The following is a 24,354-nucleotide window of genomic DNA, read 5'->3' on the forward strand; positions in this document are numbered from 1 at the left end:
GTCGTTCACGTTAGTCATCGTTATTTGTAAACTGTGTTGTTGTTGTTGTTGTTTCGGTACGGGTGGATCAACTGCGGCGTCTTCTCTCCACCGGCAGCCTCATGCGAAGGGGTAGTACGGGTGAGACTTGATTCTGAGAAACAAAACGACAATCGTCACTTTGAAAACTGCGGCACACTTGCAGGAGACCGTCGCTACGACCGCTCGGTGGTGACTTACTCGTCGAGCACCATGGCCCTCCAGCCTCGGTCCAGACCTCTCAGCGCTCTCATGTCTTCCTCATTCAGACTGAAGTCAAAGATCTGCAGGCAGCAGCATTGAAACAGACATAACGGGGCTTTAGAGGAGGCTTCTTAGTCCATGCTAACACTTAGTGATGAACCATCACACAAATATAGAATGAGGCGATCTGATCGTACATCCATGGAGAAAACTATCACGATGTCTTGTGTTTTAAAAGAGGGTGTAATGGTACAGTTATTTGTCCCGGAAATCAACAGGTCCAACAGAATGAATCAAACACCGTCTACAAACACACAGCCGTCTCAAAGTGAAGGACTGAGGCAGAAACAGTGAGAGGAGAGTTTTTACCTTTGTGTTTTGAAGGATGTGATGAGGTTTGTCACTCTTGGGGATCACAGCTACTCCCTGCTGCACGTGGTACCTCAGCAACACCTGGGAAAACATCACTGTTACCAACAAAGGAACACACCGACACACACCGACACACACACACACACACACACCGACCTGTGCCGGGCTGCATCTGTGCCTCGTGGCTATATCTGCAACGACGGGGTCCTCCAGGAGCTTATGAGGATCAGTGTCTTCTCTGAACCTACAACAGGCAAAAGGACCAGAGTCTGTTTTCATTCACTTAAACCAGCAGGAGCGATGAGAAAGCATCACTGAACAGGCAAGTGAACTGAACGGGAAGTGACTCCTGCCATTTCTTGTTGGAAAATTAATCAATGTATCATGAAGAAATTCAAAACAGTTCAATAAAACTACAGCGACTCACAAAAAGACTACAAATAGAGTCAAAACAACCAGCACGAGGCGCAAAAAGCCCACAAAGCCAACCAAAACAATATATAAGGAACCAAAAATTAACACAATTAAATGTAAAACATCTGCAAAGAAAACAAAACAAAAAAACAAACCCACAACGACAGCAAAGAGAAACAAAAGGACCAATAAAAGATGCATAATGACCAGAAAGGGATGCAAAATTATCCAAAAGAGATGCTGATAGTGTTAAAAAAAAAAAAAAATGGATGCAAAAGGACAGCAAAGATGCACACAAGGGTTACACAGATACAAATCAACAATAAAGAGACAAAACAAATACAAATGGATGCAAAACATCTGCAGAGAGACGCAAAAGTATGTCAGCGTGCAGCATGAACCAACACAAGTCGGTGAGTCAAGAGTTTGAGTGCTGCAGTGTCTTACAGTTCTGAGGGTCTCGCAGGCGAGCCGAAGGGGCTGTAGGCCGTCAGCGCGATGTTCTTGGACTTACAGAAGTCTATCATCTCTGTCTGAACCAGGTAGGGATGGAGCTCCACCTACGGATGACATAACACCGAGCAAAAGGTGAGACAGAAGCTGCGGCTGGACCTTTACCGCATGTTCTTCCCCTGCTGCTCGCTGCTCAGGGCATTTCAGGCTATCAGGTCACCTCTGAAGGTTTTATACTTCACATTAGAGAATAACTTAATCAGAGGTTATTGGTTAGTTTTACAAATATGGACAAAACCAAGTTAGGATAACGTTAGTGCTCATCGTTTTCTCTGCGTTCACAAAATTACAAAGATTTCAGTTTCTGAAAGTCCGTTTTCTAAGTAGATGTCTTGGAATATATTTAAAAGACAAAACAAAACAGGAACACGCTTCATCTTTGCACAAAGAACTATGAAATAAATGCTAAATGAGACTGAATGTGACATCCAGACTCCCAATAAAAGATTAGATATGCAGCACCTGGTTGACAGCAGGAGGAACCCTGCACAGAGCAAGAAGTCTCTCCAGCTGCAGGATGCTGAAGTTGGACACGCCGATTCTCTTCACCTTCCCGGAGGCCTGCAGGGCTTCCATCCCCTGCAAACACAACACCCACAGTGACAGAACAGATCAGGGGTGGACAAATAAATAAGGAGTTCCACGGTGTTTACTGCTAAATTATAAAAAATAAAATAAAAACATAGTTAGGAAATGGGTGTTCTTACCCTCCATACATCTACGTAGTCAATGTCAGAGGTCACGATCTTTCCATCCTTCTTAGGGAAAAGCTCATCGCCCGTTTTCTGCAGAGAAACCAAAAGGTAACAGTCAAACATATACAGCATACAAACTTTTCTCAATCTTAACAATTTCTTACTTCTTTCAAAGGATATTTGGCAAATTAAAAAAATATATACAGAGCCAGATATGCCTCTTCACTTGCTTTAAGTGACATTTGAAATAGAGAAATGGCAGAACAGTGACACATTTGAATGATTATAAACACACATTATATTATATTTCTATTTAAGTTACACGTCTTATATGATTCACCCCTACAAATAATGATACCAGGTCTCAACCTTCAGGCCAACTGGGAAATGCACGAGGTAAAGATCCAGGTAGTCCAACTGCAGGTCTTTCAGGGACTTATTGAGGCACACGGGGATGTCCTCTGGGGCGTGATAGGTACACCACAGCTAAGAAGAAACAGGTACGGGACAGAAAGATAACACCTGAAATCAAATATAGATGGTAACCAATACAAGCACTTTTAATGCATAAATTATCCCAAAATATGATCAAACAACATTTTTATTGAAGAACGATTCAGTTTTTGTAATTTTTCATTGTTCTTTCTGGTTAAAAAAAAAAAGTCAAATGCATCAGTGGTGTAAAGAAGATGCGACTCTTCCTCCTCATGCTGGCCCGCTGCTCTAACACCATCTCATCACCTCACCTTGCTGACGATGAACATGTCCTCCCGCCGGATGATGCCCTGCTGCATCTTGGAGCGCAGAGCCTTGCCGATGTCCACCTCGTTGAGGTAGCTGTGGGCCGTGTCGACGTGTCGGTAGCCGGCTGCAATGGCAGCTTCCACTGCTCCCTGGACTGAAGTCCGCGGCAGAAGAGAGGACTGCAACAAGTAGAGGAGGTTAAAAGAGGTCGGTGGACTCGGTCAGTTTTTGGTCCTTAAAAGGAATTTGGACAAGTTTGTCAATATAGAGAGAACTGTGAGGGCGATAAAGACCTTTTAACACATAGTGCCTCATGTTTAGGGGGATCTAACGTCATTGGATAAATACGCTTGAAGTCAAACTAAATCCTCAGTAACTGTCTGAAGTCTGCTTCGTACCTTCCATGTTGATTTCTAGTTTTCTTTTTCTTAGAATAAATTGTTGATTTCAGCAACCAATTCGTTTCTTTACTCCAAAAGTCTCATTACTGTCTTCTTCACCTGCATGGTCACCTCTTCACTCCTCACACCGACAGACATCTTCACCTCAGTCTAAAATGCAACTCTCAGTCAGCTCTTTTTAAACAGCACACAGCCGCCCAAGAAACATTTACATAACAGCCAAGTGCCAAACTACTTTTGAACTCTTGCCATTTGGGCTCTGTGCATTAAAAGTGATTTATTTCCAAAATGGTTATTTCTGTATTGATGTACTGAAATTAAAGTGGGGACTTTGTACCAATTTGCATCAATTATCTATTTTATTTCATACTGAGCTGAACAGCAAAAACTGTCCTTCCTCTCTCCTTTATTTTGTCCTACGACAATCTGCCATCCAGAGTTCAGTCCTCAATCTATCCCTTCTCCAACAGGCAAACGTCATTCACTGTATTGAAACTGCATGCATTTGCAAAGCATCACAAAACATTACTCCAAAAAAATATGCAAGAAAACAGTATGACGACAACTAAATATTGATGAATGCATAAGTGGGTGTACCTTCCATGTTCCCAGACCAAGAACCGGCATCCGTGTGCCGTCATTCAGCTCTATGGTCCGGGCCACCTGTGTGTCGTCCGTGGAGAGCATTTAACCACGGCAGCAGAGAGACAATGAAGTGAGGCGCTCTGCTCAAACTGTCACTAAGCTGTCAGAGCCTTCCTCTTCCTCTTTTTACCCTCAAACTGTTTCTGCTGAGTCAACGTCCTTCCCCTCTCTTTGCTGATTGTACTTTATCTGAAATGTTTCTTTCCCTGACCGCCTCCACTGTCTTCCCCCGCTCACGAGTTTCTTTTCTCCTTTTGCCTTATCGAGCCCGGAAGTTAATTATTGGACAACGTGCAAAGTACTTCACTACCATGAAGTATTTATGTGTAAATACTCAGTGAGGAGGAGCATATGCAAAGGTCACTCTTCTCATGGTGGCAGCGCGCACACACACACGCACGCACGCACGCACGCACACACACACACACACACACACACACACACACACACACACACACACACACAGTAAGAAAAATCTGCTGTAATGTTCCCACTTCAACATTAGATGGTGATACTGCATCATCAGCTGCTCAACGGCTGTGGATTTGCAATTTCATTCATCATACAAACATCTTCCAATAAATAAGTAATAAATGGATATTGATAATTGATAACAATAATACTAATAATATAAATAATTATTTTACAAAATACTTTTCTTGTTTTAAAAAGTTCTTACACGTCAAACACAAAACTGACATTAAAAATAGATTTTTTTTTTTAAATGTCTGATATAAAAACAATGAATGCCAGTTAACTCTGCATGTAATTCTGAATAAAATAAAAGCCACCCCGTTTGCTACATGCAACCAAGGACCAAAGGATGTTGCATTGTGCTCTTTTTATTGCCATCAGAGGCAGGTTTTACTGCAAGGAAAAGATGAAGGATGTGGCTGCTGCTGCTGCATCATCATCATCATCATCAGCAGGATGAAGCAGCAGAAGACGACTTGCTGCGTTCTTTTTCCACAGAGGATTCACCGTCTGACACTGTAAATGTAAATGCACATACAGTATGATGTTTATGAATGTAAAGGCCTTCAGAAAATGGCTGCATATTACGAGTCCTAAAGACGAGTGTCATACTTGCTTGCTCCTTTTACGCACCTTTGACTGCCGAGTTTCGATTCGAGCATTTTATAGCTGGCAGCAGGTCAAAGTTGGCCAACTGCAGTTCCTGTTGCTCTTCCACTATGCCGTTACGAATATTCTCGAGGAAGCCTGAAGAGAGACGGTGAGAACAGCGGTGAAACGTGTGCTCTGGTGCCGGTTCGGGAGGTCAGGGCTTTATCTGTTCCACCTACAAATGAAGTGTGTCATGTTGTCGGAAGTGACCGTGACGTTTTCTTGAATCTCGTCCAAAAGGCCGCTGATGGCCACCTTCAGCTGGTCCAGAGTCGTCTGAGCCACGGAGAGCTGCTTTTCCAGAGAGTCGGCCAGGCGGCTCGAGTTCTCCAAATCAAGCTACAGAACAGAAAAGACAACAACCGGAAAACTAAAAACACATGTTGAAAAAAGCTTTGTCATCAAGGGGAGTCACTAGAGCTGTAATGGTACCAGAGAAGCACCCGAGTTCCACAAATTTTTGTGTGGCCACTGGTATGTGAGCATAACGGCGACACCATGGACCTGAAACTAAAGCAAAAAGCACATCAACTTTTTCGTCAAATCTTTGAGGAACAGAAAGAAGTCAGAATTCGTCTCAGACTGTGTTGAGGACTCTTTCCGTCTTTCCATCAGCAGTTGAGCTCCTACAAAAACTGCCGATGTGGGAATCTGGTGACTGCGTGTTGTTGCGTTAGCAGCTGCAGCAAACCTGCATATTAAAGACTTTTTTTTTCATTATTATTGCTTTTTTCTTTCACCTCAATTGACAAACCTCAGCGTGGCCCAGCACCAAGTTTGGGAACCACTGGCCAGATGTTGAAGGTGCACGGCACATACAATAAAAGATTTTTTTTCAAGAAAATATTTTTGCTTCAACAAATATTCGGTTGTTTTTATCGTGGACATGTTTAGTTTTACCGCATTGTGTGCACGGGTCAGACAGTGAGACTCACCTCTAGATCTTTCATCAGGTTCGTACTCTGCTCGTCTTTTCGCTCCAAGAACATTATGTCACTCTGCAGATTAAAAACACGTTCACATAATCATGAAACTGGCGGTAGGTTATAAAAGGCCTGTAAGCATGTTGAAGGGGACGTCCACATGCCTTCATCTTGTCTGTGCGGTTCTTCAACATGTTCCTTCTGTAGCTCAGCTCAGTGATGTAGTTCATCAGAGAAAAAGTTGTCCGTTTATTCTCCATAAACATGATGCCGATCTGACTCGGGTCACTTTCTCCAGTGGTCTCCTCCAGTGAACTGGACCACTGCCTGTAAATCTCCACCTGATCCGGCTTCCCTGTACAGGAGTGACAAATCAGCCCTCGGGGGTCCAAGCCATCTCAGGACCATAATATTTGTTTTGTATGCGTTTGTGTGTGTGTCTGTGGATCTCCACCCGTGTGGCTCTGTGCTGCAGGTGAGTCCTTCTGATTGGTTTGAGACCGCAAATCAAAGCAAAAGCTTCACAGGAGCTGATTGGTGGCTTCCAAAGCTTCACTTTAACTGGTCCATTGGCCACCAAGTCACTATGTGCTTCACCTAACTTGTAGCAACTAGAATTATCTTCATCTTAAACCAGCTGGTATTGTTCTACTCGTAACTATTTACATTCTTTAATATTCATAAAGCAACACATTTTTCTCATGTTGTCCATTTTCTACAGCACCGCTTTTCAGTCCCTGGAATCATTAAGGCTCCCAGAAAAGCCCAGTCTGCTCTGATTGGTCAACTCCCAAACAAAGACAGAAGAGTTTTCGACCTCCTGCAACTTCTCCACCGTCTTTTTAACTCAGCTGAGTTTGGCAGCACTTCTACTGTGAATGTCCTCAACACAATCACCTCTCACACAAAACCATGAATAAATTAACAGCATCAGTTACCAAGATGACATGTTCGCCAACAAAACAAAACAAAAAAAAAATACAAAAAAATAGTGCAAAATTTAAAGAGGCTGAAAGTGATAGTTGCTGGTGATTTGTGAAGGCATGGAGTCTTTTCTTTTGATTCAGGGTTTCCTTTTGACCAGCTGATATATTCTTTGTTACTTGCTACACATTTGAAGAAGTGGCTTCGACCTGGGAAGGTTAAGATGCTGTTAAATGTAGAGAATGACTGTGGAAACATTATACTTCTCTTCTTTGCGGCTTCCTCATCTTCTGACAGAATAATTTCCCTCAACTTCCTATCCATGAAAGTGCACAGTTTGGCGTCATGTTGGATGACCGTCTCCAGCTTCATCTTTTGCGCGACGAACTCGGCGGTCTCCTCCTCGATGTTCTTTGTCATCTTCTGCATATGAGTCTCGGCATTTGACCTTTAGAGCAACACAACACAACACAACACACTTTGATATCTTGGCTCGGCACCACACGCACAACGCACACGGACAAACGGGACTTTACCTGTGCTGCGAAAAGACGGCGAAGTTCGCCTGCAGTTTCTCCAGCATGTTTTTGTTCGCGGCCAGAAGTCGGTTCAGTTTCTGGTTAATGTGGTGCGCTATGACTTTTTGTTGCAGCAGGTAATCAATGTCTTTACGGCAGTCCATGTTGCTGCACATCAGCTCGTTCAACGTAACAGTTCCCTTCGGGAGGCAAAGACATGATTACGTTGAGGTTAGACTCCGAGACAAGTCACAGTTTTAGGGAATGAATTTTGCAGAGCGAAGTTATGGACAAAGTTGTTTGACCTGCCGTCTTTCTGAATAATTCAACAAAAAGGCAGTTTATGACAAGCAATCCTGTCGCCATCATGAAAGTTTAGTTGACGATTAATACAAATAAGTGTGATTAACAATTGAATTGTCTTTATCTGGTAATTTTATGATACTATAATAGTATAAGACTAATAGTTCAATATATACATATATTATGATGAAGAGCTATCTATCACTGGAACACATTGTTTGCCTTTAAATTGCCCAGGGAAGATATGACCTTAATCAAAACGTAATTACTAATCTATTAATGAAATAAATTGAGCAGATAAATAAGCTTGTGGTTTAAAATCCAGGTAAAGATTATTTTCATTAACTTTAGTACCTGTTTAAACAGATTGTCCAACACACGGACTTCTTTCTTGTAGCGTCTGTATTTTCCTCGATGACGGACGACTGCGGACCTCTCTTGATTCTTACACTCTGCCGCAAATATCTGGAGCCACAGAGGAAAGAAAACACAATATTTACAATTGTAAACATTTAGCGTAAAACGAAGGCAACCTGAGGAATGATAAAATACACACAATATCTGATCATTTTAAATTATAATTGTATTTAATGAAGAAAAAGTCTGTCAGCATAGTTGACCTTTAAGAGCACAATCTGCAACCAGAGACTGAGTTCACTGCAGATCTGTGTCTGACGTGGATGTGCAGGAATTTTGGCCCACTCTTCTTTAAGAGCAGCATTACTGCTAAGACCTTTTAGCCAATTTCATGCTTCTGGTCTATTTAAGTGACAATGTGATCAAACAGGGCTGGTAGTAGTTAGGCCTCGAGGCTTTCAGGATTTGGTAAAAAAAAAAGAAAAAAAAAAAGGAGGCAAATACTTCTTAAAACAAGCCAAGTTGGTATTAAATCATCTTTTTTGCACCATTACTATTAACATTTAAAACTATTTCATGTTTCCTTTGTTTTACGTTAAAGATCTGACAGAGTTTGGTATGAGATAAACACAAAGACAGAAGAAATCAGGAGTGGGTTAAACACTCTTTCACATCACTGTATCCGTCTTGTTTACCTCCTTGTTCAGAGACGCCAACTGGTCCTTCTGTTGAACAATGAGCTGCTGATATCGGAGCTTATCCTCCACGGTATTTTTGTATTCCTCCTCAAGGTCGTCCGTTGCCATTTTGGTCCAAAAGATGTGAAGATTGGCGCAGAATCCGTTTCTAGGTTCTTCTCCCCTCGTTTACGTATCAGCTAGTTTGGCACATGATCCCAGCAGTTCAACAAAAAACAGCAAACAGAGCATTTCAGAATGTTTTGGTTTGAAAGTGAGAAATCTGGACACCTACAGTTTTCTGCACTAAAGAATTAACATCAATTTCTATTCATTCTATAAACTAAAAAAAAGTTTAAAAAAAAAACAGGTTGTTGGTGCACAATCATATATTACTTGAATAATTCAGTGAATCTATGTTTTCATTCGTTACATTTTGTTTGTCGTCAGGAAAAAATAAATCAAGCCTGATGTTGCCTTACACATAAACAAATAATAATATCAGTCTCTTCCACATATACAGCTAATAAAGTGAACACTGGTATTGTACACAGAAGAAGAGGTGTTGGTGCTGCTACCAGGGGTGAAGAAGTAGGATCGACCAAAAGGACTTGCATCATGTCTGTTTGAGGTTGGACTGAGTCCTATTTTAGGCACAAATAGCGGCAACGGCGCAAAGCGTTTTACATTAGTTTACCTCGAGATGCTTCTTTGCCGATGTTGTTGATAAGCAGCTGATTAACTGTTTTCAGAACAGCTGCACACACCTGGAAACCCCCTGGAATATAGCTGAGAGCTGTAAAACTCCTGAATGGTACAAAAAAAAAAAAAAAAAAAGCCATAATTATCACAACGTGAGTTGTAAACATGAGTGTTTACCCGTCGAAATTAAGAAAATGTAACCTGAGCTAAAGACTTTACCTGTCCGAGCTATAATTGATTGGCAGCAGTCGTAGCAAAAAAAAAAAATAAAATAAAAAAAAAAAAAAAAAATCACGTGACGTGTCAACGGGCTATCATCATTTCTATTGGCGGAAAGGTAGCGCGAGTGGGGAAGTACTAAAATTGTGCCACTTTTTTTTTATTTAATTAATTTACGAAAAATATTTATAAAGGGTTTCCATTTCAGACATCACAGCAAAAAAATAACTTAAAAAAAAAAATCAATACTGGGGAAACGTTTTTGTTTTACTATTTTTTACATTATATAACAAAACGGAAGACAGCAAAACTACAACTTAAAGAATTAAATTATATAGCAAGCGAAATGTGTAAACAAAGCAAAATCTTTGCCTGGAGGTGTGTTTTTGGCTTAATGTCCCACAGAAAAACACACTGAGCATAAAAAAAAAAGGATGCTGGTGTGTCATTGCAGGATCTTGTGGTAGGACTGCAGGTTAAGTGTTAACTTGAATTCTGGATAGATTAGACCTTATTTTCATCAGAGTTTAATCAGAGGTCGCTGATTATTTTAGTAAGTAAGGAGTTTATTTCCACTGAAACTATCTTTTGGGAGTTCATCTGTGTTAACATAAGCAGCAACACTGGCTCTGATTGAAGTGGCTTTGTCTCTGAAACACTGTATGTAATTGTCTTGCCGTAAAGCACTTTGAGCAGCACTTCTTGTATGAAAGGCGCTATGAGTCTGAATATAGACAGGAGGTTGAGTAGCTGGTCCTCTGGTGCAGTCAGAACCACCTGGAGCTGAACTCAAGGCTGTGGAGATGACTGGACTTTATACAAATAAAGTTTATTATTATTATTATTATAATATCAATCAACACCATTTGTCAATATGTTTTTATTTGGTAACTATTAACAAAACTACAAAATAAAATGTCGTGTCTGAAAAACAAAACAAAATATGATATATGTACAGATATATGCAATTTAACACAATTAACACACAAACAATATACAGAGAAAGTTCTGATAGAGAGAATGCCTACGCAGTCTAACACTAGCAATGTAGGCAGAGGATTATCAGTACCTTATGCTTATAAAAATTGATTTTTAAAAGATGTAGTCACTTCCTCTTTTTGTGGATCAGAAAGTAAACAACAGGCATGAAGAAGTCGGCTGGTGTGTGAAGTATGCTCTGGTCTATAATCCTACAGTTGACATCAAACAGGCATAAAACGCAATACACAAATTATATAAATACACCAAAACAAGTAGAGGTTAATATAAGTTGCCTGTATAAAATATAAATATTGGGTCTGCTCATTGCATACGGTTTACATAAAAAATTACACCATCAAATATGCTGCGTTCAAGCTTTTTGTTGCCCACATTGGGGTGACGGCTTTTGCAACAACATGACACCAGATTTTTACATTTCTTACTTCCGAGTATGGCGGGATTTTAAAAGCTGATTCCAGCTCAGTATACGTGACCGGAGGACAGCCGTCAGACCGGCCCAGCTCTGCTGCATCACTGGTCCAGGTCATTGCTGTCGCAGCTGCGGGGTCGATAGTAACGCTGGCAAAACTCCCTGATCCGAGCACAAGCCTCCACCATCATCTCCTCCGGCACCGTCACCACAATGCGGAAGTAGTTGGGATACTCGAACGCCTGGGAGAAGACAGAGCAGACATTTGTTTTAGTTTTATTTTAATGTTGGGACAAAATGATGAACCGTGAGAGGAGAGGGGATGTTGTCTCACCGTTGCAGGCAGACAGAAGACAGACTGCTCTGTCACCATCCGCTCAGTGAAGTCCACGTCGTTCTTAAAGTCTGGAAAGTGATCCATCTTAATCCCAACCTGGACAAATGAGCACACACACAGTTTCCTCTATTAAGAAAATCCAATTCAAACCTCCATTCAGAGAAAAAAAAAACAATAACAACAACTGCCGTATGACAAAGATTCAAATGCAAAAACAGGTCAGATTCATCTGAACATAAAATATGAGATCATTACGTTTGGCTCATTAGTCACTCGTGTTTTTTTTCTTGCCAAACTATGATAGCTTAATACTGTTCTAAAACATCTGCATGATTAAAAAAAAAAAAAGGTAAAAATTCACGCCCAGCGCTGAATCCCATTGTGTTTATTTATTTACTTTATAAACATATCTGTTAATTTTTCGGGATTAAACCTCAAAACACAGGATCCTACGATTCCCACAATGCAACCTCAGAAATGTAAAAAGAGATGAACCTGACACAGAATAATGATGAAAAAAATTTGAAAACTGAAAAAAAAAAAATCTGTGGAGTGGACCTTTAACTTCAACGTCATCATGACAAAAAAAGCTGCGTGTCCAAATTCAAAACAAACCCCACACACACATTTCATACTGACCATGAGGTACATGGCTCCTGAAGGCATGATGGGGTTCAGGCCGGGGACGGTGGACAGCTCGCTGAAACAAATCTGTGAGTTGGACTGAGGAAGAGAAAAAGAAACCGTCTAATTCGTATTCGTATAAATAATACCTCTGCATAACAACATTGATCAGTTTCCGCTAGGTCGAATTACTCTCCTGGTCTGGGTCAGCTGACCAACCTGTGTGTCCAGGATGTTATTTAGACGGTATTTGGATCCCAGTAAAATATAGAGCTGGTAAGAGTAGATCAAAAAAAGATGTCCCTGCTTTACCTTGAGGAAGCTGATGGTGCTGTTGAAGAAGCTTTGAGGTGTGTTGTTGAGGATGCTCTCCAGAGCACCCTGGACGATGCTGCAGGCTCCCAGAATACGTTGGCTCAGTTTCACCAGACCCTTTCGAATCTGCAGCGGAGACATGAGTCAATCAGGTCAAACAAAAAAATTACAGAAACGCCCTCTAAAATTTTCATCCACATTCCCCTTCAATTATTACAGACCTTGGATCGCTACCTGCCCAAATATTTTTTAGGTTTTGTAAATTACGATTCTAATTTTAAAAACAATGCACAAAGAAGTCGTACTTCAGAGCCAAATATGTCATTCCTGTCATGGATGAGAATCCATCCCATCCTCCAGCCGGGGACCAGCCAGCGTTTGGCCAAGCCTCCGCAGGAAAGGACGGGAACGTCGCCGCTGAGAGAGGCCACCGAGGGAGAACTGCATCCTGGGAAAATCTGAGGAAGAGCAGCAACATGAATTACACATTGGACATTTCTAAATTGAGGAGACATTTCCATTGGTTGCTATGGCTACTTAAACTGTAATTTCTTCACCAGCTTTAAACACTCAGATTTATTCATTTCTTTCAAGACTTTGAGATGAGTTGGCTTGTTTATCTCACCTGTTCTCATTCCTGTAGTAAACTTTGACATGAAGTTACTTTGTTTTTCAGTATTGTTTCAGTTTATTTTGTTTCTTGTTAGATTTGTGCGGATGACACCGGTATCAGAGACGCAGTGTGTGTGTGTGTGTGTGATTTATTGATATATTTGTACTGTACCTTCCAAAAGTACGTCAACGGTACAGTTATTATGTTTTTTTGGAGAACACTGCATGTAATTTAAAAACTAATGTTATAAAATATTTGAATCTCGCCTGTTTATTTATCCAGAAGGTAAATAAGCCACATTATAAATGACAATACTTTTGCTGTAGCTCAAAGTATAGATTATTGCAAATATTGTTTTGAGAATTGATAATGTATATATTTATTCTGTAGCTGAGCGAGAAGCCAAAAGCAGAGAGTAAAACAGTCCAGAGAGGGTGTTATGTATGAGGGTAACCACAGAGAGCTCCGCTTCACCCACGGAAAGCTGGTTCTCATTAAAGCACTACATTAAAGTAAGAGTGACGTGGAGGGAGACACGGCCCCGCGTCCTATTGGCCAGGCTCAGATGAATAACATAACAGCACATATGCACAATTTTAATGAACAATTTTAAAGCAATCTTTGGCTTGGCGCTGTCTGAAACCACCCCTCCCCCTCCCCCCCGCCCCTCCGCCCCCCTCACTTCTATCGAGTATGAGTTATGTAACAGTCGAATGATGTTAAAACGTTGTGATCTGCGCTGAAAAAGCTGGATGTAAATTTTTTTTTTTTTTAAATGGAGCAAGCATGATGCAAACGTGTGACTTAACGCTGACTGACTTTACGGTTCATATACAGGCCACACATCTGCACAAAGAACACGTTGACTTTGCAGACATGCCCTGCACAAACATAATTCATCGGCTCACAGAGGAGAGGAACGGGGTCATAATGACCTGCTGACTTTGTTGGTGTGGTCCCCAGACACCCTTGACCTCCAAACACTCAAGCCATAAAAGAAAAAGGGCCCACCACCACACCCCCAGCTCAGCTCTCCGCCCACCACATGGTCCCATGGATTCCTTCAAAGTTTCTGTCTCTGCCAAAACCAGACAATCTGCATTAATTGCAAACACATGCAGCCAAAGAAAGTGCAGAGTCATTCTGATCAGCGTGTGTTCAATTTGAAATGGTCAGATGGTGCTGATTTGGGTTTGTGGATGCACCCGACGACCCAAACTCGAAAATTTTCCACTCACAACATCTCCAACAACAACAACAACAACAACAAAACTGGCCTTTGAAAAGTTGTTGTGGAGGCAAAAAGCGCTTTTCTAATACAGCTGTAAGACCAAGATTCATTTCTGGTGTGCAACTTCTTCGACTACTTTACGTACATTTCTGTCATCTTCACTGACAGACAGCCTGCAGAGGCAGCTCAGACACAAACCTGTTAGACTTAATGAAGTTCATTCCTCGAAAAATTAACACACCAAACCTGTTTTTTTGTCATGTTGCGACAGTCAGCAATACTTAAACTCAGCTTCCAGGGCTTCTTCAAATGAATGAAACAGCGTTAAATCCTGATGTAAGAGCCCATTTTTCATCAGAGATGTATAAATAATGTCGAGGTTGAAGAATTTCTTCACATGACTATTTGTTTTTTGGGAAACATCCATGTCGATGCAGTATGCAGACTGTACTCAAGATGAACTACCAGGTTTTTAAGTAGAAAAGCGCCTGCTGCTCCAACTCAACTGTTTTCAACACAAACGCGACGGCCGCTGCAATCGGAGCTGACGGTGATCAAACGTTTTCACCTTGCTGTTCGTGCCTCACGGTGTCACTAATGGCAAACGTACTGAGGGTAAACACTACATTACATCAAACAGGAGAGAAACAGCATTGCAACCACATGAGCTACAAAATCGGATTATCTCATCCGAGACAGTGAACAATATGAGTGAGCAAAACCACAGTTTTCGCAATCATGTCATGTTTTTAATAACTGCTCTGAATAACAACATGAAAAGTAGGATTTTAAGTTTTATCAGAGTCCTGCTGCTCTCTAAAAACCGAAGATCAAAATTAGCAAACACTGTGGCAACGACTTCAGTGTCTTCTCGAAACACCTTAACTTCTATTTCTACCCCTCACTAGAGATAGATGTCTTTAGAAACTCTCTTTGGATGAGAAAAAAAAACTCTTTAAAAGGATATAAATAAAAGAAAACCTCAGGAAGAGCAACTGGAGAGAGATCCTTCTTCCAGAAGAAACAGTGTGACATAAGGTCTCTTACGTTTAACTTTGTGTGCACTTCTGAGCTCCGAGCTTTACCTCTGGATGTTCGTCTGGACGTCGCTGACTTTTAAAAAGTCATAACTGATTAAAGACCCAACAATGAGGTTGTCATTAATTAATAAAATCGTGAATTTGTGTTGTGTTTGTTAGTGGAAAATTACTGCACTGAACAATTTGACTCCAACCTTTTACTGAGCTAACAAACAACCCACAACCTGCTTCAGAGCATGTGTGTGTGTGTGTGTGTGTGTGTGTGTGTGTGTGTGCGTGTGTGTGTGTGTGTGTGTGTGTGTAAACATGTTTGCATAACCTTTGATTAAAAACAGAACCGTATAGACTTTTCAAGGCTAACAGTGATGTCAATGCTTTGGACCCGATGTGCTGATAATGTTTTCTAGTAGTCAACATATCAGTTTGCTTCACAAGTGACCCTTGAATACGTAAGCTGTTTTTTTTTAACAATTACATAATTCGTTGCAAGTTACCCGGCACTTTTATAAGGTGGATGAAGCCATATTCAAAATCATATCGTCTGTCACCTTTTCAACTTACTGTATAACATTTTTTGATTTCTACTGTCCTGTTACGCACCCAGCTGATCAACCAAACCCAAATCACTAAATCACAGTAATCTCGACATGATTGTGGTTATTGCAGCCTGGCTACAGTAAACTGCACTGAGCTATTGTTCTGCGGTTGACCATGGATGTACAGATGAAGCATCGCGTGCATTTTAAGGGGGAGTTTTTCAGCTGACGTGGTTCTTATTTTGGAGAAAGTAAAGAGTTTTAGAGTTTAAATTAGCTTTTGCAATTCAAAGATCCTCTTTTCATTGTTTGAAGCCGAGGCCACATCCGCTGAAAGTTAACATTTCTCTGAAAATTTGTGAGATCTGGTTTCACAAGCTGGAAATCTGTCCTGGAAAACTACTTGTGAGTTTCTAGCAGCGGGGTCAAGGCAGTCTCTGCCATTTACATGCTGTACTTCTGCTTTTAAGTAATCAGATTCATGAGTAAAACATAAACTAGTTTCTCATTATCAGCAGCCTCAGGTTGATCTTCATCTTCAGAGGTGTCAGCGTCAATACCCTCTGATATCAAATATCAAATGCTGTTCTGCACCAAACCTGCCGCCCAGGTGCTGCATCATCATGTTGCTGTGGCAACAAGCCAAAACAGACACACAATATCAAACTAGCAGAGTGGGTGAATAACCGAAAGGGCAGACAGAGTGACTGCTGCTGGAGTTTGAACCACATTTATCACAAGAGGCTTGTTAGCAAGGTTTGTTGCTCATACTATTTTTGAGGGTTTTCTTATGTAATATTATTGAGACTGTTTTAGACTTTTGAGTCGGATGAGGAAAAAAAATCTCCAGAGGAGCAACTGACGGATCGATTTGCAGTGGATGTCGTGTATAGAAAAGCTACATGGTAGATTTGCAATATGGACAATCAGCATGACAAATTATAGCTTGAAAACATATAAAGAATGACCTGGCAGGACAGGATATCTACATTTTCATTTAAATGTAACTCTTAAAAACTCTCCTGTGATTAAGTATTATACACTAAGTGAATTACATTTTTGAACCTGTCCGTGCACCCAGCCTCGGTCTAACACACTACCACCCCGGCCCGCCCTGCGTGCCCTTGCCGACCTTCCTGTCACCAGCTCATCCACCACTTGGCCCCTAATCCCCCCTGTGCTGATGTGGAGTTGTCAACTCACCATCCAGAGCCAGGGCAAATACCACCAAATGAAACGCAATCTCTGCTGTCACTATGGTGAAAAATGTGCCTCGCTGGTGTTACACAGAGCCAAGCCCACCTGCCAACCTGTACTGAGATGTGACTCGTGTTTTGGCGCGGTGTTGCACTCACCATATCACTGTAGATTTCATCAGCCAGAATGGGAACACAGTGTTTGGAGGCCACTGGCAAAAAAACAAAAACAAGAACTATGTGAGATGTCCTCTGGCTGTTTTGCCAATTAAAAGCTTTTGCAGAATTTAAACCCTTTCGTAATGAAGCAGAGAGGAGCAGGAGTGCAGCCAACCTTGGAGGATCTTCTGCAGGTGTTCCTTGGTGAAGACGGAGCCGCACGGGTTGGACGGGTTGGTGACAATCAGACACGACGTCCTCTCGTCAATCAGGCTCTCCATGTGCTTCAGGTCGATCTCCCACGACTTCTCTGGCTGCAAACCAAAGATGCCATTCACGATGACGATGCAATGGTAAAACACTGATAATGTTCAAGGGCTTATTGAATAAGCAACGAGTTCCAGGGAGGCTTCATTGATAGAGTGAAGCAGGAATAATCAGTCAAACAGTCATAGCATTTTTTACGTAGCGGCTGTTATGAGGACAACCTCCATCACAGCTGTAAGTATTTTTATTTGTAAATGAAAGTCGGTCAGTTTTATGCTGGAAAATCAAGAATATGTTTTCTATCTTGTTTATTATAACAAAGATCTTTTTTTTTTTTTAAATTTTTTTTTTAGTTTAGCTGCCTTACAGTATTTGTAGTAATGATATGGAGGCCTTCACATACACCGATGTGAGCTCTAATAATAGAAGCAACGAAAACACATTAAATTGTAGCATAATTTATCTTAGTTAGATCAATTATCCTTCGACACATACAATGTTTAGAAAATCATTATTTCAGCTAAAAAAAAGATTCTGTTAACAGTACAAACAGGACTTTTTTTTTTTTTTTTTTAAATGTACTTTAAATATTTGGGGTGCTACTGTGTTTTGTGGAGATGAAATTATTCCTCCAAAGCTTTTTAAAAAAATTCACCAAAATCATCACTAAGGTTTTCCAAACAATCTTTTGTGGTATCAGGTGTTTTTTTGTAAAGGTGTGGCAGAAATTTCCTTTGCTATGAAAAAGCCCAATGCAATAGAGCTGTATAGATATAATCTGCAGACTTTCATGGGAATATGTTCCATATGTAACCGTCCCTCCACCATAAAGACCCCTTCGACCCCGACCTCTTCCTCACCAGCAGGTTGTAGAGTTTGACCTCGATGCCCATGGAAACAGCGAGAGTCTTATATAAGGAGAAGCCTGGGCATGGGACAAGGATGTTGTCCCCCGGGTTACACAGGACACTGATAGCCAGGTCAATGGCCTGACTGCAGCCGCTGGTCAGAATCACATCCTGCAAGGGAGGGTGGGTGCACGTCACTTTTGAGAACATCAAAGCCATACGTCCTGCTATTGTTTGGACATGAATAAAGTCACTATAACAAGCAGATATATATTTGAGACGTGCACTGGCATGTCTCTTCACTGAGGCACATAAGGTATGCTGTACTGCTATTCAGATTCAAAGGCAAAGCATTGCAAAGCAAACATGCACAAAAAAAAGTGTGAGCTGTATGAGGAGTGAGCACCTCTGCCTCTAGTGGAGCCTCGGGACAGCTGTAAAAGTTGGCCACCGCCTGCCGACTCTTCAGGTAACCTGCAGGTGACACGCAGAGAAAATACTCAGCACAGCACATGCAAGCAAAGAAGCATAACTCTGGGTGGACGAAGCAACAATTTATGCATCTGCATTTCTGCTTTCAGGACTCATTTCAAACAACATTTTGTGCATTTAAAATTGAAATGTGTGACTGACCGACAGAAGGAGCGTAGCCGTTGTATTTTTGGGAGTCCACGGCGTTTATAATGGCCTGACGCACCGCATCGTCTGTAGGCAGGTTTCCGAACACTGTAGGATCCCCTGAGGAGCCGATGAAAGAAAGTAAATACAAAAGGTCGTGGATGGAGAGCATAAAAATGTGTCAGAAAACATACACCTCTAAAGACAAATAGCTGGCAGAACTGGACAGGATGTCATTGCACATGCATTGGTAATAAATTATCCAAATTTATTGGTGTATGTTTTTGATTTTAGACAAACATCACGGCATTGATCTGAAGACAACATATTGAATTCAATGATTAAGAGCTGAAAATTCATGTTCTATATAAAATGCTATCTCAACAAATCTTTAAACCCCCACTTTAGTCATGCAGAAAGCTTCCCACCTATTGACAGTGCGATCATGGGTTTGTCCGGGTTCGGGGTGAGCTTCATCCCGTCCACGATGGCCCTGATGGGGTTGAGGGTGTTGTTGGCCATCTCTGAGGGCTTCACCTCCCATCTCTGCCTGCGGCTCTTGGTTTTGGCAGGATACAAGCTGCCATTCACGCTGACGTGGTGGATGCCGTTCCCGTGCACCGCCTTCCCATTGACTCCGCTCCCATTCAGGCTTTTGGCATTTACCGTCGTTTTGCCGTGGACTCCGTTCCCATTCATCTGAACCAAGTACGACTTGTTATCCATCCTGGAACTGAAAAGGGATGATGGACAGTGAGTGATTCAGCAGCAAAATACCACAGAGATATTTCTAGTTTAATGTCACTGTATGATACTTTACATTTTTTTCTCAGCAAGAATTCAGAGGAAAATAAAGTGGATTTAATATATCCACTATATTTTATTTGACAGGTACTTTTGATATACAATTATGTGATTATTTTATCATATTAACTGTAACAATTTGTTACAGATTAAATTTCCCAACACCATGAAATGCTCAAAATCTGCTCTGACCAGGTACAACTTTGATATGCCTGTAAAAATCTAATAAGAGGCTATAAAAGAGAAAATAAAGAGGTCATTTAGCACAAAGCTTTTTTACTTCTTCCAGCACTGATAATAAGGCAGAGCTGAAGGAAACCTGTTGCAATAAAACTGCATCAAAACTGCTGTATTGTGAAAGAAAGAAAAGAAGAAAAGAAAAAAAGCGATTTTTTTTTTTTTTTTTAAATTTTTTTTTCAAAATATTAAAACTATTTTGTCATCAAAATGCGCCACTGATCTAAACTCCATTTTTATGTGTCACTCATTCAAAAGTTATTCCATTCAAACTTCACTGAACTGGCACGGAAGCTACATTCTTTTCATAAATGAATAATTAATTTCTCGTCATGCAAAAATTTTAGTGGAGAAAATAATCTCACGAGCATATGTCCCTCCGAAAAAAAAAAAGCAATGCAAAACCCTTACTATATAACATGACCATGAAGAAGCTGGGTGGTTGCAATAATGTTTTTATATTCCATTTAGTCGTGCATCACTAATTAAAGTCAGGTAAGGCGCATTAAAAGTCTTTGTAAAGATACATTTACTCATTACGCAACTCTATTCCTACGTCCTTTGTTTGAAGTCCGAGCATTAATTGAAATAATAAACCTTTAGGGAGAACAAGTTGTTGTTTTTTTACTTACCTTATTATTTATTGAACACAAAGTCTCCAGAAAGCAGCAGCGCAGGTTAATCACTCTTACGCACAATTAACAGTGAAGGCTGAAGGGTGTACATTAAGCAGGTTTTATAGCATTATCCCCGAAAATGGGTGTTGAGCCCTGCCTATATTTCCATTGGTGGAGGCTGAGGGCTGTGCCATTACACCCCCCCCCCCTCCCTCCCCCCCACTTACATCACTAACCAGAACCATACATGCACCTCAAAACCCTTAACGGCATCAATTACTGACAGGAATGGAGGGTGGAGGTGGGGGCCGGTCTCGTGCACCGGGACAGGACAGGGCACCTCAGCGCGGTCTGCGGCCGTGTGTCATGCGCGTCAAAACAGCGGAGGCACAAAGTACAGGTCCGTCGGCGGAGCAGCAGGGATGAAACAGAACAACATTTAAAGGTTCAACTCGTGCACGTACCTTTGCTTTACTTAATAACACTTAAGTAAAGTTAATTGGAAATATTTTAGTTATGGGAGGAAACAGAAATGGCAAAAATCACGATTTAAAAAAAATAAATACATTATTTTTTTTTAACTTTTTCATAGTTTAAACAGTAGTTTGGGCAGTGCATATAATTAGTAACAATAAAAAAGAGACATTTTAAAGCTGGACACTTTCATACTGCTTTCAATTCAGTAAGGAAAGCCTCCAAATTCCTATGCAACATCAACCCCTCTTCCCTCAACCATGTGCTCCTGGAAATGAAACATTTCACCACTTTCCAGCATCTGATCTGTTTCCAATCCTCTAATGATCAAAGAAACACAACAAACATCCAAATGTTTTTAGGCAGATCCCTTCAAACCCACAATACCACTTGAATGTAGAGTTTTTCTCACATCTTTTGAATGAAATACATATAAATTACCGTAAATCTTTTGTTATAATCATATTCAATCTCATCTATTCTTCATGAAAACTGAACTTGAGTCTCTTTTTCACACTTTTAGGGGTTGCAGGCTCCACGTTCTTCATCAGAAACTTTCAGGATTTTATCAAACTCTTCCGCTGGCTGTGGAGCTTCGTGCCATGAACCACAGATGTTGAATAATGGTTGACGCAGCCGGAGATATATCCAGAACCGTGGTCCAGACAATCGCACATGTTTGGGATGAATAACAACTTTTGACAGAAAAACAAAAGAACATGTGTGAAAAATAAAATGAATTCTGGTATTCTGGTGCATATGTTAATCATTTCTCTGTGTTCTCTTTGTACTTTTAATTTTGTTTTAAACTTTAAAGTTTCACATTTTTATTGTTAAATGTATTAACAGCTGTGCGACAGTTTACATTTATTTACATTTGCTAGTTTTTATGCTTTTTTGATATGACCTCCTGAACTTTGTGAACTTTTGAACTTCAAAGCATTAATTTTTGTGAGCATCAGTCAAAAGACGTACAACGTGTTAATTAGAGAGTTTTAGAAGTGCTGACTCATGAGAAGGTTTGTTACTTTCGGACAGAACCAGGCTAGTTGCTTCTTCCCGTTTCCAGGTTTTTATGCTGAGCTAAACTAAACTAAGGAACAGTTTATTGAACAGCGATAAGGCAACACATTGCTGACTGACCTTATGTCTCACTGATGAAAGCCTTTGGATTTGCAGTATTATAATTTGAACAACATGGGTGTCGGAAGCAACATTTCCGGAACAAATCACGAGCATCTTACAGTTTCTTACCTCCCTGCAGGGGTTGTTCTCCCAGACGGGTGAGACACGAGAAGAAGAAGAAGAGATAAAGAAGAAAAAGCTGATGTAACACTGCACGGCTTGTTTTCTCTCTGCTCCTGTGTCTCGCGTATTGAGACGACGTCTCCATCAGGAATGTCGTGGAATCATATAGGACTTTTGTTGATTTCTTGTTAATTCAACTCAATTATTCAATCTAATCTCAATTAAATCATCTTTTAAAGGTAAAAGGAGAACTTATATTTCTAAATTGACAAAACTTAAAACTGATTAACAGTTTATACAATCACTGTTAACCATTATCCTCTCGATGTTCCATGCCCAAAACAAAATGAGCTACTTATTCATGGTAGGTACAACATAGTTAGGCTCAAGTCAACAAAAAAAACATGTTGTGACTTTATGTTCGGTCACGTTGTGTTAAATCAATATGTGCAACGGACAAACCAGACGCTGATGATGCCGAAGGCATCTGGGTCATCTTCATCGGATGTGTCCAGCTACCTTCAGTCAGTGAATCAGTGAACGGCAGCTTGAAGTGAGTACAATGAGCAGTGAGGGGTGAAAAAAAGGGGGAAAAAAAAAAAAAGGCAGGTCAAACTTAAACAACATCTGTAGAAAATGACTCCATGCACAATCGCCAGTGTGTCACGCTGTTTTTTTTTTCTTTACTGGGGGGTTTCATCTTACAGTCTGTTTGAAACACAGTCTCTGAGGGTGCAGGGAGTCCTCACAGTTATGTGAATATATGAGGGAAATGGAGCCATAAAAATAGTAACGGGGCCAAGTCATTATTCTATTTTTCAAAATGGACAAATCCCACAAAAGGACCACAACCAGCGATGATGCACAATATGTTATAATTCAGCTTTTAACTGGTTTAGACTGCACGCAAATAGCCTTTTAGAAGGATTAATTCATCGATGGCATCCAGGTGGTAAACCCCACCTTAAAAAACAAACTCCACGTCTGCGAGGCCAAAATAAACAACATAAGGCTCAAAGGATCAGTGACACCTGGGATAAATTGTTCACATCATCAAAAACTCCAGCAAACGTTGCTTCCAACTGATTCAAAACATGTGACTCAATCTTATCGATTAACTTAACACTGTAGTCCATTTTACAATTACAACCAAAACTGCAGAGTCATCGTGTGGTACTCCATCAGGGGGAGAACACTCGGTGCCATAAATCAGCTCGGTGGTGGAGACAACATGTATTCTGAGTAAATAGTTATGCCTTTGACTCTAGAGTTGGGAGGGATGAGAGAATTTTTTTATTTCAACTTTGAGCTCGACACCACCAGGGTAAATAAATGACTCAAAACAACAAATATTTAAGGATTTTACGAACTCAACAAATTATTACAATCCTACGGCCGCAGCCGCAACCCCCAAACGTAAAACAGTGGAAAGAAAGGGTTAAAGAGCTCAAGGAAAAAGCCAAACACTGACTTTTAAAAAAAAATGTTTATTCTCCATTGGTGTGAGTTAGAATTTATCAAGTAGTTGTATAACTTTTTTTTTTTCCACACAACTACTATTTTTGCTGTTTTCTTTTTCTTGAACTATGTTGTTTTATTTTCATGTGATGTTTCTATTCCAACTATGACTTTTATTTTTGAAAGAACTACAGGACAATGTTATATAAAACTTCGTGGCAATCTATCTGGTGTTTTTTGAGATATTCTGATTTGGACCAATGTGAAAGAAAAAACGTATTATATTACTAAGCAATTTACGGTGGATTAAAAAAAAATCAACGATACAAATCAAAGCCGCCCGATAACAGAGCAATGCGTAAACACGTAGAATGTTCTAAAAGCTGCAATGATTACATAAAGAAATCCTCGTTTCAAATACACACAAAAAACCTTGAAGGTCACTTAATCCATGACTGTTTTGGCAAAAGCATTCACTGATGGCACACAAAAGATTAAATAAACACAAGCCTTCAATGGAAAATACACCCAAAAACAGAATTATTTTGTTTTCGGTCACATTTGAAT

At 40.5% G+C, this 24,354-nt stretch overlaps 3 protein-coding genes and 1 long non-coding RNA gene across 4 annotated transcripts; 1 reads left to right on the forward strand and 3 right to left on the reverse strand.

Moving 5' to 3' along the window:
* Nucleotides 1–12: 12 nt before the first annotated feature.
* Nucleotides 13–4,326, reverse strand: LOC138206306 (aldo-keto reductase family 1 member B1). The gene is made up of 10 exons (XM_069162912.1): nucleotides 3,959–4,326; nucleotides 2,963–3,139; nucleotides 2,586–2,702; nucleotides 2,229–2,306; nucleotides 1,984–2,100; nucleotides 1,456–1,568; nucleotides 751–838; nucleotides 592–675; nucleotides 220–302; nucleotides 13–133 (listed from the first exon to the last, which is right to left on the reverse strand). The coding sequence occupies exons 1-10, from the start codon at nucleotides 4,046–4,048 to the stop codon at nucleotides 100–102; spliced, it is 981 nt and encodes a 326-aa protein (XP_069019013.1). The 5' UTR covers nucleotides 4,049–4,326; the 3' UTR covers nucleotides 13–99.
* A 414-nt stretch (nucleotides 4,327–4,740) lies between these two features.
* Nucleotides 4,741–6,790, reverse strand: LOC138206307 (coiled-coil domain-containing protein 63-like). The gene is made up of 5 exons (XM_069162913.1): nucleotides 6,219–6,790; nucleotides 6,067–6,129; nucleotides 5,311–5,470; nucleotides 5,114–5,227; nucleotides 4,741–4,996 (listed from the first exon to the last, which is right to left on the reverse strand). The coding sequence occupies exons 1-5, from the start codon at nucleotides 6,318–6,320 to the stop codon at nucleotides 4,929–4,931; spliced, it is 507 nt and encodes a 168-aa protein (XP_069019014.1). The 5' UTR covers nucleotides 6,321–6,790; the 3' UTR covers nucleotides 4,741–4,928.
* Nucleotides 6,791–10,619: 3,829 nt separating this feature from the next.
* tat (tyrosine aminotransferase) lies at nucleotides 10,620–20,712 on the reverse strand. The gene is made up of 12 exons (XM_069163577.1): nucleotides 20,623–20,712; nucleotides 19,378–19,682; nucleotides 18,965–19,069; nucleotides 18,738–18,805; nucleotides 18,344–18,502; nucleotides 17,392–17,530; nucleotides 17,217–17,269; nucleotides 12,747–12,899; nucleotides 12,439–12,567; nucleotides 12,142–12,225; nucleotides 11,500–11,598; nucleotides 10,620–11,407 (listed from the first exon to the last, which is right to left on the reverse strand). Exons 2-12 carry the CDS (start codon nucleotides 19,673–19,675, stop codon nucleotides 11,267–11,269), a joined length of 1,428 nt encoding a protein of 475 aa, XP_069019678.1. The 5' UTR covers nucleotides 19,676–19,682; nucleotides 20,623–20,712; the 3' UTR covers nucleotides 10,620–11,266.
* A 179-nt stretch (nucleotides 20,713–20,891) lies between these two features.
* Nucleotides 20,892–21,847, forward strand: LOC138206689 (uncharacterized). Its single transcript, XR_011178954.1, has 2 exons — nucleotides 20,892–21,052; nucleotides 21,605–21,847. It is a non-coding gene; the product is annotated as an uncharacterized lncRNA (long non-coding RNA).
* The last annotated feature ends 2,507 nt before the right edge of the window (nucleotides 21,848–24,354 follow it).

Source organism: Embiotoca jacksoni, unplaced genomic scaffold (genome assembly GCF_022577435.1).
Source record: "Embiotoca jacksoni isolate LCO1_2020_lvr unplaced genomic scaffold, fEmbJac1.0.p SCAF_3, whole genome shotgun sequence".
Taxonomy (NCBI): domain Eukaryota; kingdom Metazoa; phylum Chordata; class Actinopteri; family Embiotocidae; genus Embiotoca; species Embiotoca jacksoni.